The sequence below is a fragment of the Epinephelus moara genome, chromosome 5 (assembly GCF_006386435.1).
Source record: "Epinephelus moara isolate mb chromosome 5, YSFRI_EMoa_1.0, whole genome shotgun sequence".
Lineage (NCBI taxonomy): Eukaryota > Metazoa > Chordata > Actinopteri > Perciformes > Serranidae > Epinephelus > Epinephelus moara.
Window position 1 is genome coordinate 34,413,072 of NC_065510.1, and position 22,714 is coordinate 34,435,785.

Sequence of the window (22,714 nt, forward strand, 5' to 3'; positions counted from 1 at the left end):
GTACGTCCCACTGGTAGGAGGCCCCAGGGCAGACCCAGAACACACTGGAGGGATTACATATCTCATCTGGCCTGGAATGCCTCTGGGTCCCCCAGGAGGAGCTGGTAAGTGTTGCTGGGGAGAGGGACGTCTGGAATGCTTTGATAGGCCTCTGTGACCCTGTGACCTGGCTTTCGGATAAGCAGTTGAAAATGGTTGGATGGATAGAACCAGTTTGAATTTGATTAAAACCTAAAATTATGCATAATTAAAGGCGGGGACACTTTGAATGACATGGTTGCCTGCAGGGCGTTGCTATATTCTAGATCCACCCTCTTGTCCAAATATGGTCACTTCTGGCTATGAAAATCCAGGAAGGCAACGGCCAAAATACTAAACTCAGGGCTTCAGATCAGGAGTCCACAAACCAATAGGTGAGTCACAGTAGCTATGTTCATTCTTTTTAGTCTATGATTTAAACACAAATTGTACATTTTGTTATTAATAACATCTTTGTTTTTTCAATAAATTTGAACTTTTAGACCTAAAATGCTCTGGAGTTATAGAAAATGTTTGCATCACATGAGTCAGAAACAATCAAACCACTGAAATCTAACTCTACAAATAATATAATACTGATTTTATTAATATAGCCTAATCTTTATCTGCAACTGTGCAGAAATACTGTTTAAACACAATAAATAGACATGGGAAAAATAAAAGCTGCACAGCATTCGAATGTTTAGAATTTGAATGTCAATGCTGTGAATAAAGCTTCAAACTATTTGGTACAGCCCTAACTAGATCCATACATACATGTGCATACTGGAAGGGACATGTTTACATGTTCCCCCACTTCTGAACCCAAAACTTGACTATCTAGTTGCATTGTAAGAATTGTAGAATATTGCATTTTGGGGGCTTGACCTTTGCTGGGGACTAAACGTCTACTGCTTTGTATGAAATACCCCTGCTGTAAAACAAAAAAAGTTCACCATGACACATCAACTTTTTATGAGTTTTTATTTATTTATTTATTTGATTTTTAAGTGTTTTATTATTTTTTTTCTCCAAAAAAATCCTGAGGTATTCACAATATAATGGCATTTATTCTGTTTGAAATGAGACTGGGGGGAGGGGGGATAAAATACAGCCAAAAAACAAAACAAAAACAGAAAACAAAAAAACCCAGAAACAGGCAGTAAAGCTGTGTCGATTGATACAACTGTCAAGACAATAAATCCGTGGTGTCGTACATACAAGAAGCCTTTCAACTGCAACAACGGAGACTGAAGTCAATCCTCCCCCCCACCCTGCAAACTCGCAAAATCATGCAACCTAGACTGCATTTACAAAAAAAAAAAAAAAAAAAAAAAACAAGCAACAAACCTCAATGATATTTCAAAGCAGGCGTGTCCCACCTCCCTAACAGGGAGTGCAGGTTAATAACAAGCCAATCAGTCTGCTATCGTAGTAGTTATCATCAGCTCGAATACCTAAAATTTAAAAACACAAATCTAGTCTGCTTTGTAGTTGGCATTCAGATTAAAAACCATCCAAGTTTCAAACAATACAAGCTTTAACTGGGAGTTATTAGCAAAGCACTAGAGTTCAAATATATCATGGCTCCATTAAACCATGAGCAGTTTGTTTGTTGGGGCCTTCTGAGAGGGGAAACAGTAAACAAAACAAGTCTGACAGTCACAGTAAAGCCAGAGACAGTGCGCCTTACTGTGCTGCAGGTTTCTATTTTAACCTGTTACTTTATAGTCCGTATGTTAGTGTGATGAGTTGAATACAATATTTAGCTTTCTGTACACAATGTAAAACGCCAATGAGAGACTACTCGTCTACGTTGAGTCCTGTTTGCCCTCCACAAAAAAGCAATACACATGAAAACAAAATAAAACCAAAAAAAAGAAAAAAGAAAAACATACAAATGACCAATAAATAAATATCAGTGAAAAAAATACACTGTTGAATCATTTTCTTGCTCTGTGTCACAGATCTATTGATTGATAAAATAACTGCTGCGACTTTAAGAAAAATAAGGAAAAACACCCGATTATTTTCCTCTCGGCACAACAATCCCAAATCTGCAACACAAAACAAAAACAAAATAAAACCCATCACAAGTGCAACATCAGTCACGACAGTCTCAGCATTAGGAAAAGGAAAAAAAAAAGCTCTGGTGTTTGACCAATCAGCTCATTACTACAGCATCAGACAAACCAGAAAGAATAAAAAATAAAAACCATGAAATAGAATAAAAAATAAAAGCAGTGGGCAGGGATGGGGGGGGGGGGGGCGAATTAAATAACAGCACACAATTTATGACCCAAACTGGGGTAACAAGATATAAATCGATCATGATATCTGATCAAAGGAAAACAATATATAATAATAATAATAAAAAAATACTATTAGACTTTCAGTTCGGAGGTTATATTTACGTGGCGGTTTAAATAAGGTGGACACACACTACAGCGTAACGGTGAGAAAAACGATTGCGCCACCTCGCCAGTAAAAGAAACCTTTAGAAAGACGGACAACGCCGTCCAGCTCTCAGCACTGTCTGGGTTCACCCATTTATTTGTTTGTTCAATTTGGTGTCATCTTTGCCCTGAATAATAATAATAATAATAACAACAATAATAATAATAATAATAATAAAAACAGTAATCATAGTAATCATAATAATAAAAAAAACAACGGACAAAAATAAAAGCTAATAATAATAATCACCATCAATAAAGACTTTTGGTAGACGAATAAACATCACACACACACACTCTCTGCTTGCGCACACAGCTAACTAAAAGAAAGACACACGACTGAGGGGAAACAGGACGTTTTCTAACAAACACTGTCTGCTAATATTGATACAGCTCCTCCTCGACGACTAGTGACGGGTCCAGAGTGAAAAAAAATATATATTGCAAAGTCGACAGAACATTTAAAAAATAAAAGGCAAAAAAGTGTGTCTTTTCCTAAGTACACAATAATTCAACATTTTCAAAACAAAAACAAACGTACAGACTATATGTGTAAAAATTATAAATAAGGATAAAGTTTTGTGCATCCCCGCCCCAACCAACCGTTGTCTTGGAAGAAAAAAAACAAACAAAAAAACAAAACAATGGCAGTTACAACGGTGACAATAACATGCAATTGATATACTTTACAGCATTGATCTGTATCTCCCCCGCACTACAAACCCCGCTCTAACCCCCGTGTCCCTCCCCGACCCGAATACAATCCTTAAATATTTGTCAGCTCATTCAAAACATATCTCTTGCTCTCTCTTTTCTCTGTGAACTAGCTGAAGGCGGTGACGTTTGAGGGAGGGGGCTCGAAAAGAAAAACACACTGTCGCTAACTCCAGTTTATCTGTAAATCTGTGTATGTACAGGAGGCTTCTCCCCCCCATCGAAGCAAGCTGACATGGTTTGAATGACTGCATAGTGAAAATGATATTTGGTTTACTTACAGATGGGTTTAGGACACACACACGCACACACACGCTCCCCCCTTGGTGCCAAGGCACAACGAAGGTACAGGCTTTCTGAGCTAGCTGTAGCTGTTGCTGTTTGTTCACCCCTGGCGTCGCACCTGGGAAACTAATATACACATAAAGCCACTATTGGCAGTCGCCAGCATTGCTGTGTAGAACGCGATAGCTTTATACATTTGGTGTGTGTGTTTAGATGAGTCATCAGAATTTTTTGTCTCCTCACACACGCACATTCTTAGCACACCTAACCTGATTGGTTTCACAGAGGTGGAGCGTGGCATCATCACTCAATCAGGTGTTTGCACGCAAACAGCACAGCCAAGAAGCGAGTGTGTGTGCGTGTGTTTGCAAAATACACATCAGCTTAATGACAGAAAACGTTGACAGCAGGAGACTGGGTCCAGCTTTGTGTTCAGACACAAGTGAGCCGAGACACACGGGCAGAGTTTGAACGGTGGACGCTGTAGTGGGTGAGGGTTTGCCCCGTCTCTTATTGAAACTGCACCAATGAGTACACACCTCAGGCTGTGCTGGCAGTGCAGTACAGCTGATGGATGCTGAGCACCAGATCCAGGTCTATATACAAGAGTTTGAATGAGGAGGCTGAGCAGATCTGTCACGATCGGCCCTGAATCCTGTCATCTGCAGAGTTTACGAGAGCAGGATGACCGGCGACAAAAGTCCCTGTCGACTGTTGGAAGCTAAATCAGTTCCAGGTTGAGCTAACGGAGCTGTGCCAGCTCACCATCGGATCTGCTCAGGGGCCTGTATCACAAAGCAACATGAGCTATCTTTGGGCTGAACTCGGGTTTAGTGGTGTCACAAAGCTGACTCACTCTTACCCAGGGTTGACCACCATCGTAACCTGTACTGCAGCTTAACTAATCCCCATTAGCTGCCGCTGACAGCCAATCTTCTTGGGGTCCACATGATGTCAGCGAATCTGATCTGAAGCTGCGAACAGATCGCCACAAGTAAGTTTACATTAAAGTAGGAGGTGATACAGAGTGTCTAATGTATCAGTAGAGTTACTTTGTTTCCATGATAATTACATCAGTTTTTTTTACATAATTATATGTCCACTGTGGGTTTAAAACAGAAGAGATTATAGATTACAACCCTTATAGCCTAATGAATGAACATCATAGCTACACATTAATAACACAGTGTAGATAACTTTCTATAGCCCCAGTGCTAACTGTAATTAAAGGGACATCCCGCTGTTTTTACACATTAAGTTTAGTTTACTCATCAGTAGTGTTGTCACTGTACTAATAATTTCTAAATTTGATGACAACCCTTTAAAAATAGCAATATTTGACACAATTTTCGATACCAGTGAGGGCATACCTTTTTTTCTAAAAGATAAATAACAGGGCTATAATGTGACAACAATTATCTTTTGTTAGTAGCAGAGAGCAGCAGAATGACTGCAGTAAACATTAACAATTAGAGAGTGCCAGAAAGCAGCTGGTACTGGTGTATAGATACTGCAGAAAATGAGAATAGTAACGGTTAAAATATTCAGAATTTATCGATAAATCTATATTTTTGACAACACTACTCATCTGTTGTAATATGTCTTCTAAGATACTGGGCGGAGTTTTCCTATATTTGAAAAAATAGCTCCCATGAACATCAAGGTTGTTAAGGCCAATATTAGCTTATTGCAGATACATTGGTGTATATGTTGGTTAGGTTAAGACATTGCACTACATAAAGAAGGTTTGAGGTAATTTACAACAAAGACCTATATAGTTTTTTTTACCACACTTATACTAAGCCTTACTTATTCTACTCTACTCATGTGATGATATTGTATTTTGCGTCACTGACTAACGCTGTTTGCTGCTGCACTAACCTAACAATCTGTGTCATCTCATGTCATATCAAGCACTCTGACTTGTGATCAAAAGCTCTTTCACATGAACACACTCATGACAGGACTTGAAGCCCCAGAGTTAACAGAGCCGGTTGTTGAGCAGCTGTGTGACACCAGTAATCCAGGATTGCTCATGTTCAGTCAGACATGTTCAGACTGAGTTTACTTCCTGATGCAGGCCCTCAGAGAGTTGATTCACTGAGTAGAACGATGAGCCAGCTGGTTTTATTGCTTGGCCCTTGTCTTGTGTAAGCACACCAGTCTCCCCCTGTACAGTATATGACACAAACATACACACACGGCGCTGCTATAGTACAGCGCCCCCCTCCCTTCACCCTCTCCCCCTAGCTATAGAGAGATTTCATATATATCGTAGCTGAGAGTAATCAATTATAAGGTCAATAACAATAGTCATAACAATAACAACAACGCTCTTTCGTATTTTCGTTGAGTTGTGGACACCTTTGGTGTGAACTGTCAGGGTTGTCAAGCTTGCAGGCGACCTGTGGACGGATGGAGGGATGGGTGGATGGACAGAGTGTAGGATGGATGTGACAAAAAGCATCTGGACAGACAGACATCCCTTTTAATCGTATCTACACTGTACACTTTAGTGTGACGTCATGAAATAAATGATTACCTACTTCCATTACACATAGAGCTACATTTGAGGTGACGTGTGTTTACATTTTGTGAGTTAGTACTTTTTGTGAAGCCGACCTCCCTGCACTTTCTCTGCTAAACCATCTCCCCGTCACTCACTTGCTTTTGCCCTCTTCAGACTTGCTCTGTATTTGGTAACACGTGTTGCATTATTTCACTTATTTGGCTTTTAAAAAAAAAGAATAAAGTATTTGTCCTTTGGGGAAAAGAAGTGACAGCAGCGTCTAAAGCAATAAAAAGTAGCAGCAGTAGCAATGTAAATAAATAACATTGTTTGAACAGAACAGTAAACATCATATACACAACACGCGCTAACTCACTCGCTTAAATCATAATTGGTAGGTTGGTGTAACACCATGAAAGCTTTTTACAATAACAGCTAGCCTCAGAGCTCAGCAGTCCTGTGAAACTTGGGCTGATGTTTCCCCTCCTGATATCCTCTCTCCTTATTCACACTTCACTTCCTGTCATCCAACACCAGTTTGACTTTTCTTTAACGTCCACTTACACTTCCTTAACACTCCCTGTCTTCCTTCTCACCTCACTTCGTCCTCTCCTCTCATTTTCCTGACATATTATTCTAAAAACTCATCTTTTCTGCCATCTTGACAACATTCCCAGATCTCACTCTCTGACACTTAACAGTTTCCTCTCTCCGTCGTTCTCAGTTCTCCGTGTCTAGCAGTGATTTGGTTTGGTGCGTGACGGGGCGTGGGAGGTTTGAGTCTGCACATCTAGCAGGCTTTGGCTGTGGCCCGTCAAGAGGGGAGGCAGTAGGACTCTAGTCAGACAGCCAGTCTCAGAAGACCTGCGCACATAATAAAATCTACACATCACACTGTCAAACACATTGATCGGGTCAGGTGTGACTGGTTTAATCAAGCCTGACGCACTCAATTTTATCTTAACAATCCTCTAGTTCAGGGGTCTCAAAGTCAAATCACCTGGGGCACACTGGCCAGTTTGTTTTCTCCTAGATCTCTGCACAAACGCTAACACTGCTTCAGATTGTATTACCAGAGAACGACAGCTTTGTCCTCACAGAGAAGAAAGAAAACTGTCACACTGAACTCCAATTCAAATACTTAAAAAAACTCTTGAAACTGTCTGTGCTCCAGGTTAACCTTTCTTTTTGGGGTTTAAAAAAGAAATGTAGGTGTCAATTGTGCTATGCTAAACCTGCGTGCTGTTGGTCTTAGCTTATGGTTGGTATTATATATGATAGGTATACCATTTGTATGGTATTAATCTATTTGCTGTTTGACAAGAAAATTAATCTGCAACAATTTGATGATTTTTTTCAAGTAAAATTGCCAAAATTCACTGGTCAATATTTCAAAGGTGAAGATTCGCTGCTTCCCTTTGTCTTTTAAGACAGCAAACTCAAAATTAGTAGTTTTGGAAAGCAATTTGGACCCTAATCCTTGGACTCTGGAAACTTGACATTTTTCTGATTGAGCAAATATTTAGAACATGATTAGCAAGATACTGGGAGATACTGAAATCATTAGCGCATTAGTACATGCCTGTAAAAAGTACATGATTACTTTAAAATAGGCCTAAATGACTATTAAGACTAAAAACATCAGAGATAAGGCAAAACAACATTTCTAAATTCTAAACCTGGTCAGCTTTATGACCTCACAAGCCTCATCTGACCCCTGTGCTTGTAGTTTGAGACCCTTGCTCTAGCTTCTAACAACACCAAAAAAACGTGCTTTATCAAGATGTGTCTGTGTGGTTCTTTAATGTCTACATCTCTCAGCCTCCACCAACAACAACCTACACGCAGCCTTTGGTCTGGTAACACTGTGGAGCACTACGTCACACTAAACAGCAGAAGCAGACAGAGAGGTGGACAAAGAGGAAGAGGTAGACAAACAGAGAGTGAAGTAAAGAAATGCTCCACAGTTAATAAGATCTACCCCATTTATAATCTTTGTACAAGATAAGCTCCTGTTCTTTGCCTTCTCCATAAAAAAAGCACTCTGCTCCCACTTTTACCTCCAACGTCTAGTTTCTCACACTCGTAACAGTTTTTCAAGCTTCCTCACAGTCATCAATGGGAGTGCAACTCCCCTGTTCTTCTACGTTCTCTGCTTTTCTCTTCAACATTTCTAGAAAGAGTCAGATACTCCTCCTCCTCTCTAACTCATCCTTTCTGTTCTTAGTATTCCTCCATCTCTTTTAGATCATCCAAATCATTCTGAACACATAAATATAAAACCATACACGACCCATTTTCTACAAAGCTACAATGCAACACTAATTTTTTTGTAGGTCTTTTTTTCATCGCGTTTTCCCAATTGTGCAGCTGCTAAATACAATGACAGGTATTGTAAATATAATTCATATCAAAGTTAATGAGGGTTAAAATCCTTACATGTTAGAAATGAAGCACGGACAATAGATTAATTCATTCTGGTTTGTGTGTTAACAGCTGTAGTGTGAGGGTGAACAATGGCTAAGAAATATTATCTCACTTTTAAAAACAACCAGTGACTGTGTCTTGATATTCTCTCTCTCACTCTCTCACACACACACACACACACCACACACCACACACCACACACCACACACACACACACACACACACACACACACACACACACACACAGATTCAGCCTGAGAATGTGTGATAGTAGAAACACCTGAAGAATCATAATTGCACCGGACATTGGTGTGTCCTCCATAACGCTTATGTACAAGAGAGATTCAGGTTTGCTAATGTAGCAGATGCTTTGTTCCAGTGTGTAGTGACTACTCTGTTGACTAATCCAAGGGCTTGGATCAATGCTGGAGACAGACACGTAGGTGAAAGACTAATGGAAAGTGGAGGAAATGTAGAAACATACAAAATACACACAGTTTGTATGCGAGTGCATGTGGCTTATACACACACTGTGATGTGACATGATATGATAACGCGACGAGACGCAACAGTGTGTAAACGAAAGAAGCTAACTACAGTGTGCACCCTTTTCAAATCCCTCCTTCCCATGTCTGCCTGTCCAGATTCAACACTCTGATAAACAGAACCACCTGTGTCATCCATCCATCCATCAGTCCACGTCTCCGTCCATCACTCCATCGAGTCTCCGTCTCTCCCCCTCCTCTGTGGGCTCTCCGGTGGACAGATGGACAGGCGGGCTGGGTCTAACGCTAGGCTTAGCTGCTAACGCTGGGCTAGACTAGGACAGACTGAGTCTGGGCTTGGCAAAGCTAAAGCTAGGCAAGACTAGCGTCTGGCTAAGCTAACGCAGGGCTGGGCTAGGCTACCTACTGAAGAGCGAGTGGAGCTGGTGCTGATGGCTGTAACACTGGCTGCTGCGAGGCGACTCGGTGCGATCCATCACTGTCTGGAACCAACCGGCCACGTCCACCTCCAGCACCTCGTAACGGCGGATGAAACTATGCTCCTGTGTGAGGGAGACGGACAAAGAGATACAGTCAGCATGACACAGTTCCATCTGACCACTGGTTAATTGAAGTTTGTTGCTTATTCTGACAAGCGTCTTACCAGCAGCTGGTGGTATTTTGGCCTTTTTCTGTGATCCTTTGTGAGGCTGTGAATTACAAAAACGGACATTTTAAGGCACGTTTAGTCAAATTTATTTATACCAGTGCAATGCACATTCAAAATGTGCCCTGAAATGGGTAGATTAGCTTGACCTTTCGGTATTACTGCTTGCAGCTTTCTTGAGAACCGCTTATCCAAACAACTTCACACTACCTCACATTACCCCTCTCTCTCTCTCCCTCCTTCGCGCTTAACTGTTCTGTCTATAAAGGCAAAAATGCTTCCCCCCCCCAAATCTTTAAAAAAAATCATGCTGAATCCTGCACTGACGGATGTAATTATGTGAACACCCCCCCATGTTTGAATCCTGTGCAATGTAACCTTTGAATGAATCAACCCTGGCCTGATTGCCTGAACCAAAGCTTTGTTTGCACACCTGAATGCCATCAATACATCCTGATGAGCTTTTTGTCTTGAGAACAAAGGCATGAGAGGAAGACAGCGTCAATGTGTAAAGAGAGAAAACAGCTTCCCATCTGTGTACGTATAAAAGACTAAACTTTGTCTTGTGTACCATGCTCCGAGCAATAGACAATAATATTTCAATTTTGTCTCATTCCCCGTTGGGATTGCAAAAGTGCTATGACAATCTCAAGAGCTTGTACTCAACACTGCACTTCCTTGTGTTCTCAGCAATAAAACGGTCAAGTGTGAAGTTGGTCAGATGAATGATTGTTGGAAGCCACAGGACAGACATACAGACAGAGACTCCTTCCATTTTAGTAAGAAAGCACATTTGTTTACAGGAAAATTCAATGTCCTTTACCTTAAAGTGTATACAGCAACAAGTAATACGAGACTATAATCAATAAAATATCTGAACAAACGAGAACTACTGCCTTGTGATTGTATGCCTCTGCAAACCTTATGTAGTCATGACAGTCCACAATTCTTCAAATGTGGATGTTGCTGAAGAGAAGCTACAAATTTTAAAACATGGATGCTTCACACACATCTTCCCCTCAACTGTGATCTGTACAACGGTTTCAAGGTGGGCACCCAAGATTAGTGTCACCAATGCAGTATCTGACCAAATGTCTCTCCTTCTGTTGGCATTGACTCATGGCCAGAAAAGTGTTTTAGCAGAACATTATGATGTCACAGTGAAGTTGACCTTTTGAATATAAATCTTCATCACTTCATCATTTTATTCTATTAGACATGTGTGTGACATTTTGTCATAGTTAGCGTATGAATTCCTCAGTTATGGCCAAAAACATTTTTTGTGAGGTCATGATGACCTTGACCTTTGACCACCGAATTCTATTCAGTTCATCCTGAAGTTCAACTGGAAGTTTGTGCCACATTTGAGGAAAATTCCCTCGTGGCTTTCTTGAGATGTCACGTTTATTACATGGTGCAAGATCACGGTGACCTTGACCTTTGACGACCAAAATCCAATCAGTTTACCGTTTAGTCAAGTGGATGTTTGTGCCAAATTTGAAGAAATTCTTTCAAAGTGTCCTTGAGATATGGCATGGACAGACAGACAAACAACCCAAAAACATAATGCCTCTGGCCACAGCCGGCGTGGAGGTATAACAACACTGACAAACACCCACCACTGACATATATAGGTCGGAGAAAATAGAAACATTTTCAATTTACTTTCAAATGCAGACACAACTGTGACAGATTTCAGGTGATCAGGCAGTTTGGTCTAGAGAAAAGGAACAAAGTAGCTAAAAGCACCTTCACTAGATCCTTGATTTTATACCATGTACACTTAGAAGAGACAGAGAGCGCTCTGAGAGCTCCGACTGGATTGTAGCCAGTGAGCATCAGTTTTAGAAAAATTTGTACTGACCAGTCTTTGACGAAGGACTGGAAGTCGAGGGAGAAGCCCATGCCGAGAGGCAGCAGAGGAGGATCTTCCTGCAGCACTTTGGTCAGAACCTCAAAGTCTGTCTTGCAGTTCTTGTAGGGAAATTGTCCTGTGGCCAGCTCCACCTAGAGGACACAAGGACCCATTAACATCCACCGTCATCCACCATAAAGCAGCACCACCTCTTCCTGTATGCTTATAATGAATTGTGCATAGAACCGTGTATCTCCTGGGCGGCCCATACTACTGGCAATGTATATTTACACCCAAATGGTAATAATAATAACTTTACCCATGTGTGCTTTTTACTAGTGAGGGAGATAAACTAGTAATTCATAATGATCAAAAATCAAATTTTAGCATTTTCATCCATCCATGTCAGAGGTAACAATCAGGTAACATGTCATGACTCTGTTCCAAGCTGTAGAACAATGGATGAAGCTACAACAGGAAATTCAGATGATATGAGGCAAATCATCACTGGCCTCAAAAAAAATATCTCTATTATTATGGCTTTCAGAGAGAACTAGCAGTTTGTGCTATGCCAGCAGGCTCCGGTTGTGAACACTGCGTCTGAGTTCAGCACATCAGAGCACCATCCCAACACAGCTGAGTCTGTTTATACTGTGCTTGTGCCAACAAGTTTGAGACTGTATACAAATATCACATGCCAAATATTGAACAACTCCTTCTTTATCTTTAGTACATGAGAGGCAAATAAAAAGCTTCAGCCATGGCACCCTGTCATGTTACCCATCACCTCATCACACATCATAACTGTGCATTACAAGTGTTTTAAGATGCGTGATTTTGAGATGGGGTGAATATTTAATATTCTGACATATTGGAAAATGTTAAATATAAAGGTAAATAATATATTTTTTAATGCAATGACATGTAGGAAGCACAAATTTTGTGGCACTCCTTACCAGTCCTTCTAGCACCCCTGGATGACCCAGCACCCGCTCTGAGATGAAATGAAAGCAGTCTTACCAGAGAGATGCCAAGGCTCCACACGTCTGCTCGGATGTCATAGTCAGGTTTGGTTGGGTCTGGAGGGTCTATTCTCTCAGGCTGCAAGAGTACAGGAAATTCTCTGTTTATGGAATCTGTGTGTGTCTCATGTGTCTACTTTTAAATTTTCTGTTTGACAGGAGGTGATAACTTTGTGTGTGAGATACTTGTAGTTCTATGAATGCAGAGTGTGTGGGTTTTAACTCACCGCCATGTAGGCAGCACAGCCAGCACTGCGGGTCTTGGCCTTGGAGTCGACGAGGCGTCCACTGATGCCAAAATCACACAGTTTGATCTGACCTTTAGCATCCAGGAGGATGTTGGAGGGTTTGACGTCCCGGTGGATGACACCGTGTTTCTCTTTCAGGTACAGCAACGCCTTCACTATCTGGAGCGGAAACACACACAGTAAGAATATAAAAACGAAAGAATCAAGTGGGCAGCATCAAACTTACCAATCTGTGTGTGTGTGTGTGTGTGTTTCTTTCACTTACTGCCACTGTCATCTTTCCAAGGATTCGCTCTGGGATGGGGCCCTGGATTCTCTTCTTCAGCTTCTCAGCACACGTCCCCATCAGCTCCATGGCAATGAATACATCCGTCTGTACAAGAATACAACACACACACACACATCCAGCTTTTAGCTCTTCACATCAGGAGGCACTGCAGGGGACTGTACTGACATACAAGTGTTAAAGAAGGGTGCTAATATAAAAATAAAAAAGAGCTGCAGTTTGTTAGGGGAGACTGAATTACTAAGAAACTCTGATTATGACTGTCCTACTATTTTGTTGTCAAGACTACAGACAGTGATATATTTTGGGGACACCCACGTTGGTAACTATGGCGCCGTAGCACTGGATGATGTAAGGGCAGTCATGGCTCTTCAGCACCACATCCAGGTCCATCAGGATCCTCTTGTTCTCATCTTTGTTGCCCGTGCGACGCATTTGCTGGTGACACACACAGAAAGACATCTAAAATTCCTGCCAGCATTTAAATATATGAAACACTCACGATGCCAAGTGTGCAAGTTAAGAAACAACCCGTTGGGAGATCACAAAACAAAGACTCCCATGGTGAGCTGATTGACTGCCCAGTTGTTAAACAGCTCAGGCGGCTACAATTAAGTCATCTCTTAAATAGGAGGGTTGTTATGTGGGGTTATTACCGCCACTGTGTTGGTAAACTAGTGACAATTAAAAGAGCAACAGACAATAAGAGGGCTAAGTCAGAGTTAGCATCAAGGTCCTACTGCATTATGATCATGTTGACTGATGTTTGAGAGTTCATGTCTTTACGGTCCCTGCCGGGAAGTTTGTTCTTGTATTTTGAAAATTAGCCTCAAGTCAATACATTACCAATCCATGCATTACAATTTGTTTCCATATATGACAAATTGTACAGAATTAGTAAAGCATTTATAATTACAACAGCAACAACAACAACAACAACACAATGCTCATATTAGGGCAATAAATTACAGCTGCTGTTGCTGAGGTTTATTATCTCCTACCATCTTCCCAATTCTTTTTAGCACAGCTTAAATTTACTAGCCAGCAGCTTACAAGGAATGCTAAGAACTAATTATGTCCGTAAATAAGTAATTAATGTAAATTATGTCTTCATAAACCTAAAACAAATCATCTAAAATACAGTGTCCTGTACAGAGCCTCCTCTGATTGGAAGCTGTTACCAACCCCCATCAAATACATTACTAAAGGCCTTTACACACCAGGGCAACAATGAAATGGCATGAGATACAAAATACTCGCCCGGGAATATTTAACATCAAAACTTTGCATACCAACAGTGATGCAAATTTGCAACAGTTGCAAGAGGTCTGCCATTGTTGTGACTCTGTGACTGGACATCCACTCCGCACAACATGATTGGTTGATGGCTTTATTTGCGGTGTGAAAGCTCAGAAAAATCTACCATACTCTAATAATAATACGTTTTGGCCACATAGTATTTGCTTTCTGTGTGAAACTACTTACTTTTAGGTATTATGGTGTAATGTAGCGCATTTTCATCATTTTTTTGGGCCTGTGTCTTTCCTCGTTCTTGGTTATGTACCTACTCTGTCCTGATTTAAAATAACTGTTTGACCTGTAAAACACTGGTCTAAATGTGGGATCCACATGTTAGCAGGCCAACTTCATGAGGAAAGATCATGGTGTTGTGTGAACAGTGAACAGGTGGGTGCAGGAGGATCTTACTTTGACAGCGATGACATGGCCGGTCTTCTTGAATCGCACTTTGAAGACCTGTCCGCAGGTCCCGCTGCCGATCTCCCCTTCACTGATCAGGTCTGTCACCTCCGCTGGATACCGCTGTGGAGGCACAAACAACCAAGACTTTAGATCATGCAAACTCCATGAGCTGAAAATAGATGAGAGAGGCCAGTTCTGATTTTCTGCTTCGCAAGGCAACAGTAAACCCCTCTGGGTTATTTAGTAGCAAATGTTTTGATGTGTAATTAAGCTGCTCTCCCACTGGCCATGTCTGAGAATACCAGCATGCAGCAGGGAGACGCATCGTTTCCCTGCTTCGTTAAAATTAAATCATTGGTGACTGAGCTGCTTTGAGTGACGTCTCATTGAGCGCTTGATGTAGCAACCCCTCGGGGCTAATGAGAGGAAGTAAAAACAATCTGGAGTGCAGAGATGAGTCAAATCATTTTCTCAACCATCTTCAAAACCCTGACTGGCACTGACTGTGATAGTGAGCCTGAAGGCTGGAGAAGGAAGGGAAAACAAAAACAAAATGAGGCCAACCCCATAGTCAGCCTCGATTTTATCTTTGTAGACAGAAACAACAAACATCTCACTGTTTTTGAGTTTTTATAATTTTCTGATTATTGTCAAAGAGAAAAAAAATGTCACACAGAGCTGTTGTTTTCCTTGATAGAGATTCTCTGCTCTATCCGAGGACAGTATGTGGTGTGGATGTTTGCTTTCATTGAGTTTTTACCTTGACTTGTTTTAACAATTGTCTCCGTTCTCAATGTACCAGCCCTCCTACTTTGTCATTGTATGGAAACAGATTCCTTGTGAATACTGAGGAGAAAATAAAAAATCTTTCTGTTTAGTGATAAGGCATATATCTGGCTTATTTTATATATTAAGTTGCGATAAAAGACCACAACAACAGCAGAGGTCAATGGCACAGAGGAATAAAATATATGAGACTATATATTAGACTTTGGCTATGTTAGTAGGAACTGTTAGTTGTTTTTTTTAGTTTCTCGTGGGATTTGATGACCCCCAGATGATGCCTCATAACCTCTCAACCTAGTTTTCACTTATGTAATTCATGACATGTAGGGGATTAACATTACCAGACGAGAGAAACTCAACATGTGTCTCTGTGTGTCACATCTCACCTGACCGTCGATCTTCAGGTAACCCGTCTGTTTCATGATCTCCTGTAATTTCTGGTCAATCTCTGCACTGTGGAGACAAAACACACACAATAACGCACAATGTGAGGGAGTGCAAATGCTTTGTGAAGTATGTTTCAGTGTGAAACATTCATAGCTAGATGAGAGAGAGCCGTCTGACTCACAAATGGATGCTGTGTGTGTTCCTGTACATCTCTTCCACCCACACACACACACTCTGTGCATGTGGATCCATTATGTGTAACACAACCTGCTCTTTTTTAGATGACCCTTTGTTCTGCTCCCTACCCGGTGATAGTGTGTTGCTGTGCTGTGGTTATGTACATGTGATGATCTTGTGTGTGTGTATATGTAAGATCACTGTGACTCTTGTTTTTTTCTCTCGAGGTTTACATTCATAATTCCGCTGTACTTAAAATGTTGTTTCATTTTCAAACCAGATGGTTGTGATTCAGCGTTACGATTGCGTGAGTTCACTTATCTGCCATTCCCTGAAAATTATTTATTTAAAATAAAAATATATAATATATCTTTAATCATCTTTTCACCATCTTACAAAAGCATTAGGTCATTCAGTTTTCAGCTGTATACTTTTTTTTTTCTTTAAACAAAAAATGCATTTACTGATGCCACTTAAACACAACGTTAACTTTTAGAAGAGTTTCTCAGAAATAAATATGTAAATACACAACACAGTTTCTCAGTCATCTCATTGCTCAGATGAAAGTCACATACTTCTCTAAGCTCTTCTGCAGGCCGTACGGAGGCGTGGGCAGGGTGAGCATGTGTCGCGGGCGGCTGGGGTAGGGATGGTGCTGAGGCGAGCTCTCTGAAGACGATGACCGGCTGCCTCCATCGTTGGCTAGTGGCAGCTGGAGCGCTGCGTTTGGGGGGGGGGGATACATGACACATTAGAAACAGACAAGAGAACAGAACGAATGGTACAGTACGTTTTGCACCCGAGGCCAGCATGCCAGAAGGTGTAAGATGGCTATGTTTATTCATGCATTCACTGACTCCATTATTTTACTGATTGAAAGCTGTAGTGCACCAGTGGAGGAGGTGACAATGTACATTATTTGTCCTTTATTAGCTTTGATTAATAGATTTCAGTGCTCTCTCTGACTTTGCATTTCCTTCCTGAACTCTTCAGATTTTTTTTTACACTAATTAAAGTGTCTGATGTGAAGAGAATGTGATCTATCATATCCTGTGTAGGACCGACTGAAAATTACTTCCCATGAGACGCCAAGAGAAACTGGCCTTGGTGAGGTCAAAGAGTTCTCTCACTACAGCCCTGCTATCTAGACCCCACAGTTTATAACCAGCATATGAACTTGTTGTTTTTATTTCCCCAAAGCTTTGTTTTTGTTTCGCTGATGTCCCGACCTAATGTTAAAACAAACAGGACAGTTATCTCAGAGCAAAAGCAACACCATTCTCAGGCGGGGAGGGACAGCACAGGGTTAGCCCACAGCTTGGGACAGTCAGTTTAGGGATGTGGAAGTCCACAGTTTGTGTTTTAAGGAAAAACTAGATTTTTTTTTAATACTTGGGGTTTTCTTTTATTGGCTGCAGCCATCAGTTTTATTAGTTATAACACTGAACGCACTGAACGACTGCTGAGATCTCAGAATGTAGCAACGTTGCAAAAAAAAATACAACCAACAGGGAAACAAGTGTGAGCAGTGAGTCCATCATACAACTGTTTGTTTGGAGGTGAAACCAAAAGAGTGGCAAACAACTGGGCAACGTTAAACCAGAAAGTCTGAATTTCTGAAATGTAATAGATGTTAAAGGAATAGTTCAGATTTTTTGAAGTGGTGTTGTACAAGGTATTTATCAATTGTCAGTGCATTACACACAGTTAGCATGCCACTAGTTTGCAGAGGCGGCAGAAGAGCCAACACAGGATCTAAGCATGGTGCTGCTGTGGATGGAGGGCAGCAGCAAAATGTATTTTAGCCACCTAAAATGCTGCATTTCCCCATCTATGCTCTCGTCAAAGCCACTAGACTCCATTGACAAAAACAGTCATTTTGGCTTGCTGAACACGGGTACTGACGGTTTACCCCTGCCTCAATCTGTATTTGTTTTGTTGTGTGACTTTGATGAATCCAAACTCACTCTTCTAAACTCCAAAGTCACATAATAACAAACAAAACAACTCTTCGAAGTTAGCTCCTATGTTCAGCAATGTTAAATCCCGTTTTTTCTCAACAAAGTCTGGCTTTGAAGAGAGCAATATAATTGGAACTCGCTGTCTACGTCAAGGTAAAGTGATGAAAATATTCTACATATAGCGTACACTTTTTTTTTCTTAGGTAAGACTTTTTTGAGGTGGATAAAATACGTTTTGTTACTGACCGTCCACAGCAGTACATTGCTCAGCTTTCATGTCAGACTCCAGCCTGCTTCTCCAAACTGGTGACATGCCAACTGACATCTACTGTATGTAATACACTGACAGTGGATAAGTACTTCATACAATCCCACTTCAACAAATCAGAACTCTCTCTTTAACAACACATTTCTGTAATAATTTTACAATTCACTCTTGTTCTCCCTCCCGAATAACTGTGGCTTAGATGGGAATTTTTTCACAACCTGCATGATCATTTAACTGCTTGTATTTGTTGCCATATTGGGCAATTTTTTAGCAATGTCACTGTGTTCCCACATGTCAGTGATTTTTTTTTTTTGGGTGAGTGCAATGTCATCATAACCAACAGAACTGATGACCAAAGTAATAAAAACAAAACCCAAGCTGTAATAAAGCATTGTCTGACGTAAAGCCAATATTATCCGCACAAAGCCACTCATCCTGATTGATATCCCTGAATGACTTTAGAACCCTAGATGCCAAAATGGCAGTTGTATGTCAAGTTTACAACTGACCGGCTGTTGCGACATGCTTTTAGCCCCGTAGGTCCAAATCATGCGTTCAAGGACACGTTTAAACTCAGTTGACCCTCTAATATCAGGTGTACGTGCAAGCAAGCACCAACTTCCTAGTGGAGATGTTAAAGAATTTCAGAAAAACAACTTAACGTAGTGTTAGCACACACCTGTCATGCAACCAAATGCTCAGACTATGAACTATAAATGTGCCTTCAGGAGAATTTAAACCCTACTTATTATAAATTTCACACAAGCAACTTTTTTAAATATTCAAAACCAGTTTGCAAAACATTTAGAGGACCATGCAGCTTGTTATTGTCATTAACATCATTATAGTTTTTTGTGTAGCAGCTCTCCTGAGAGTGCCAGCAGGTGTTTGTATCCACGAGTCACCTGTGAATGGATCAGCCTGTAAGGGGAGAATCAGTCAGTGAAGGGGAGGAGGGGGTTAGTATGGAGAGGAAGGAGGACTCAGGCAGTCTTTGGCACAGATTGCATCTCCATAGTTTGGCTGGCTCCAGATGGACGGATGTGAGGATAGACGGGCAGACAGAGCGAGGAGATGGGAAGACACACAAACACAGAGATACTCGCAGGCACTGCTGCACCGCCTCCAGCTCACACAGTGCTGCTGCAAAAAGGAAGGAGGAGCGGGGGGGATGCCAGGAGATGAATAACAGACAAACAACATCAAACAGAGAGAGGGAGAGAAAGAGAGGAGAAATACGGCCAAAACTGCATAGCACAGACTAAGCTGGAAGTCAGACAGTCAGTCAGTCAGTCAGACTCCAACAGGAAGTCTTCAGTCGCCACACAAAGAACACAGAGAGAAAGAGCAGCCAGAGTGTTCACAGCACTCCTGCGGACGGACCAGTGGGGATGCTGGATTAGAGACTGTGTCAGACAAAACACAACCCGAAATATTGTGTCGTGCAGAAAAGCCACATGCACCGTGATTCTCTGCCTCCAGCAAAACGAAGGTTAATCATCTGACACACGTCCACACGCGCACACACACACACATGGTGAACATCAACGCACACCAACACTGCCCTGCCACTGGCACAGACACACACAGACAGAGAGAGGAGTCAGAATGGAAAGATGGAGAGAGGATGTGATTTTAGGGGAGGTGTAAATATCTGCTGGGCTAAAATATCAGAACTGGTCGACTGGTCATGGATTGAAGTTTTAGCCCTTAGCGGAGATTCCTGTTTAGCTGTAAAATTACAATTAGTGTGTGAGTGTAAGAGAAAGTGTGTGTGTGCTGGGAGGAGGTTTGGAATGAAAGAAAAAATGTATATGCTGACATGTTGTGGTTAATCCCTGCCTTTGAAACTACACCTTGTATCAATGTATGCTAACATACTATTATACGCTGCCTAAAGGACCATCTAGTTAGTCTGGCTGAAACAAAATATGCTCCTATATTTGCTGGAGAGAGTAAGCTGTCTTTTATAGCCACTTGTTAATGGAGTAGCATAGTCTTTCCTTTTTAAGACCGTAAGTGACGTGCATAAAAGTGTTAAGAAGACAAATGTGAGTAATTACAGTAAGTGAAATAGCAATATTAACGGCCTGACTAGTGAGAATGTGGGGAACTGCCTGTGTTTATCTCTGATAGGAGATAATAGATGAGGGAGGAGGGAACAGCAGGTGAGATGGGGGACACAGGTGTTGAGGGGGAGGAGAAGAGAGAGGTGCAGTGGCAGAGAGAGCGATGGATTGAATGATACCTGCACGCTGGGAAGGGGCTGGAGCAGGACTGAGCTGGATCACGATGACTAGACAGAGGAAAGAAAATATACACACACACGCACATTACTGCACTGTTCTACTGAGACAATCACATGTGCGCGCGCGCACACACACACAAACACACACACTACCACTCACACACTGAATCATATAACAAATAGGGAAAAAACACAGACTTTTTGTGTTCTACAAGGCCTCTGTTCTCACACATAACCAAAACACACAAAAGATAAGGCTGCAGTTATTCTATCTATTTCTTATCGTCAATGAATCCTATAAAAAGACCAAAATCAACAATGTGCTAGTCTGTCTTTTGATACTTTCCAACTTCCCCAACCTGTCTGTAAAATTGAAAGCCCACTGATTCCTGCTGAAGTAATAAATCTTTAAAAAGCGGGTCAAAACATTGAAATGGGTCAAATATTTCTTGGGGACTATTTTGTAGTCCAGCGTTTTTAACAGGGGTGCACTGAGGAAACTTAACACCAATACCTCAACTCAGAATAAATACAGAGTACCGACTCAAAACCAGAGGTTTCCTTACCCCGGGTTTATCATCGCATAAAATGTATTTGGATCACTTTATGAAGGGGAACTAAAAGTGAGGGATTGATGGTGAACAAAAAATTGAGTTGGTGACCCGCTGTGACTTATCGACAATGGAAAACAGAATTGTAAAATAACACAGAGACAACAACTGTATTTAATGAAGTCTGGTCATATCATGGCTGTTACCATCAACTTAATCAGGTCAGTGTTGCATTGAAGCAGAGGAATAATTCTTCCAAGCTTTGGATATTGTTTTGGTCTTTTCAAAAGATGTGTTGACAATAAGAAAAATACAGAATTAGCCCTTCCTTTAACTCATTCACACTCTTCCAGACAGCTTAAGTAACCTCACAAAACATATTTTAAAAGAACAGAAAAAAGGAAAAAGAAGCAGGTTTGTGGTCACTGTCTCTCAAATCTCACATGAATGGACAAGAAGTGATGATCTGTAGGAAAGAATGATCTTTGAACAGTCAGTGAGTGATCAGGGATTCACATATTATTGGCCAGCGGTTTTAGAAACCACTATGTTGAACTGGTAAGATAATAAAGAGCTTTCTGTCTCCAACACAGTGTTTATTTTGGTGTTAAATGTCAGTGAGCACAGGCATGTTGTAGACTCTGCTGCTGCTGAACTGCTGGAGAGTTTTCTCCTCCAGACGGTTCAAGGGCCCAACATTACTGTTTCTCACCCCTTCTTTTAAAACTCACTTTATTTCTACTAAAAACTATAGGCGACTTTATGTCAATAAATATGCAGCAGGCTGGATTTTAACCACTAACGTTATACGTTGAGTGGTAGCTTATTATCGCATACCAACATTAGCGGCGGTTGGTAACGTATGTTGAACGTTAGCTAGATGTGATAGCTTCCAGAAATTAGCGTCTGTTTCGTCAAGGGTCAAAACTGGCAGTGAAAACTGACTTTGCCGCGGGAGTCACAGGCAACGCACAGCTTAAAATATATGCCAAGCTACATTTAAGGTGTAAATAAATGGCACCTCTTAATTATTTCATAAGAAGACTGAACACTACATCAAATTTTGAGATTGACGCTGGGCCTGCCACCGACTATCACTCAGACTGCTAGCCTGTTAGCCTAGCTTGTTTGACAGGACAGAATCAGAGCAGATTTCAGGACGTGACTGCCAGCGAGACACTTCATGACAGCGCTTCATTTTTTATTTTTAAGCTTCACTCACTCTAGAAATCGTCCCACTTGTTAAAGCAAGTGATTTGACGGTAAAATGACCCGAGCGAGCCGAGTCGGTGTTTGTTTATGTAGCTAGCCTGTTAGCATGTAGTAGCTAGGAGCAGCATAACACCCCCACTCCTTCCCTCCCTCCCTCCGCCTCTCCGATCTTTCCCCCTGCTATTCTGCCCGTTACCGACTCCCCGGCCCTCCCCGGTGGACACTCACTCGGCCTCGGACGTGATCGCTGTGGACTCATGTCGATGTTAAGGTCGATTCTCCGGCGAGCTTCTTCATTTTCCTGCTTTAGTTTCTCCTCGATTCGCGACAGCCTCTGTTCCAGCGACGACATCTTGAAAAATTGAGCACCATGTAGTTCCCAGCAGAGCTCTCGACTCCCCCTCTCTGGCAGGCAGGCAGGCTGGGCCAGCTGCACACTGACTGACTGGAC

The 22,714-nt window shown here is 41.5% G+C and overlaps 2 protein-coding genes across 4 annotated transcripts in view; one reads left to right on the top strand and one right to left on the bottom strand.

The window, feature by feature from the left end:
• The window catches only part of LOC126389773 (myosin-10), a 667,776-nt gene that overhangs the window by 181,263 nt on the left and 463,799 nt on the right, over window positions 1–22,714 (top strand). The window lies entirely within an intron of this gene.
• map2k7 (mitogen-activated protein kinase kinase 7) lies at window positions 995–22,682 on the bottom strand. Of its 3 annotated transcripts, XM_050043658.1 has the most exons (13): window positions 22,492–22,682; window positions 20,501–20,548; window positions 16,599–16,743; window positions 15,846–15,912; window positions 14,680–14,793; window positions 13,291–13,410; window positions 12,952–13,059; window positions 12,666–12,845; window positions 12,437–12,517; window positions 11,426–11,568; window positions 9,559–9,604; window positions 9,318–9,457; window positions 995–6,817 (listed from the first exon to the last, which is right to left on the bottom strand). In XM_050043658.1, the coding sequence occupies exons 1-13, from the start codon at window positions 22,613–22,615 to the stop codon at window positions 6,703–6,705; spliced, it is 1,431 nt and encodes a 476-aa protein (XP_049899615.1). In that variant the 5' UTR covers window positions 22,616–22,682; the 3' UTR covers window positions 995–6,702. The 3 variants fall into 3 exon arrangements, with proteins under 3 accessions (XP_049899615.1, XP_049899613.1, XP_049899614.1); XM_050043656.1 differs by having other exon boundaries at window positions 995–9,457; window positions 22,492–22,681; XM_050043657.1 differs by lacking the exon at window positions 20,501–20,548 and having other exon boundaries at window positions 995–9,457; window positions 22,492–22,680.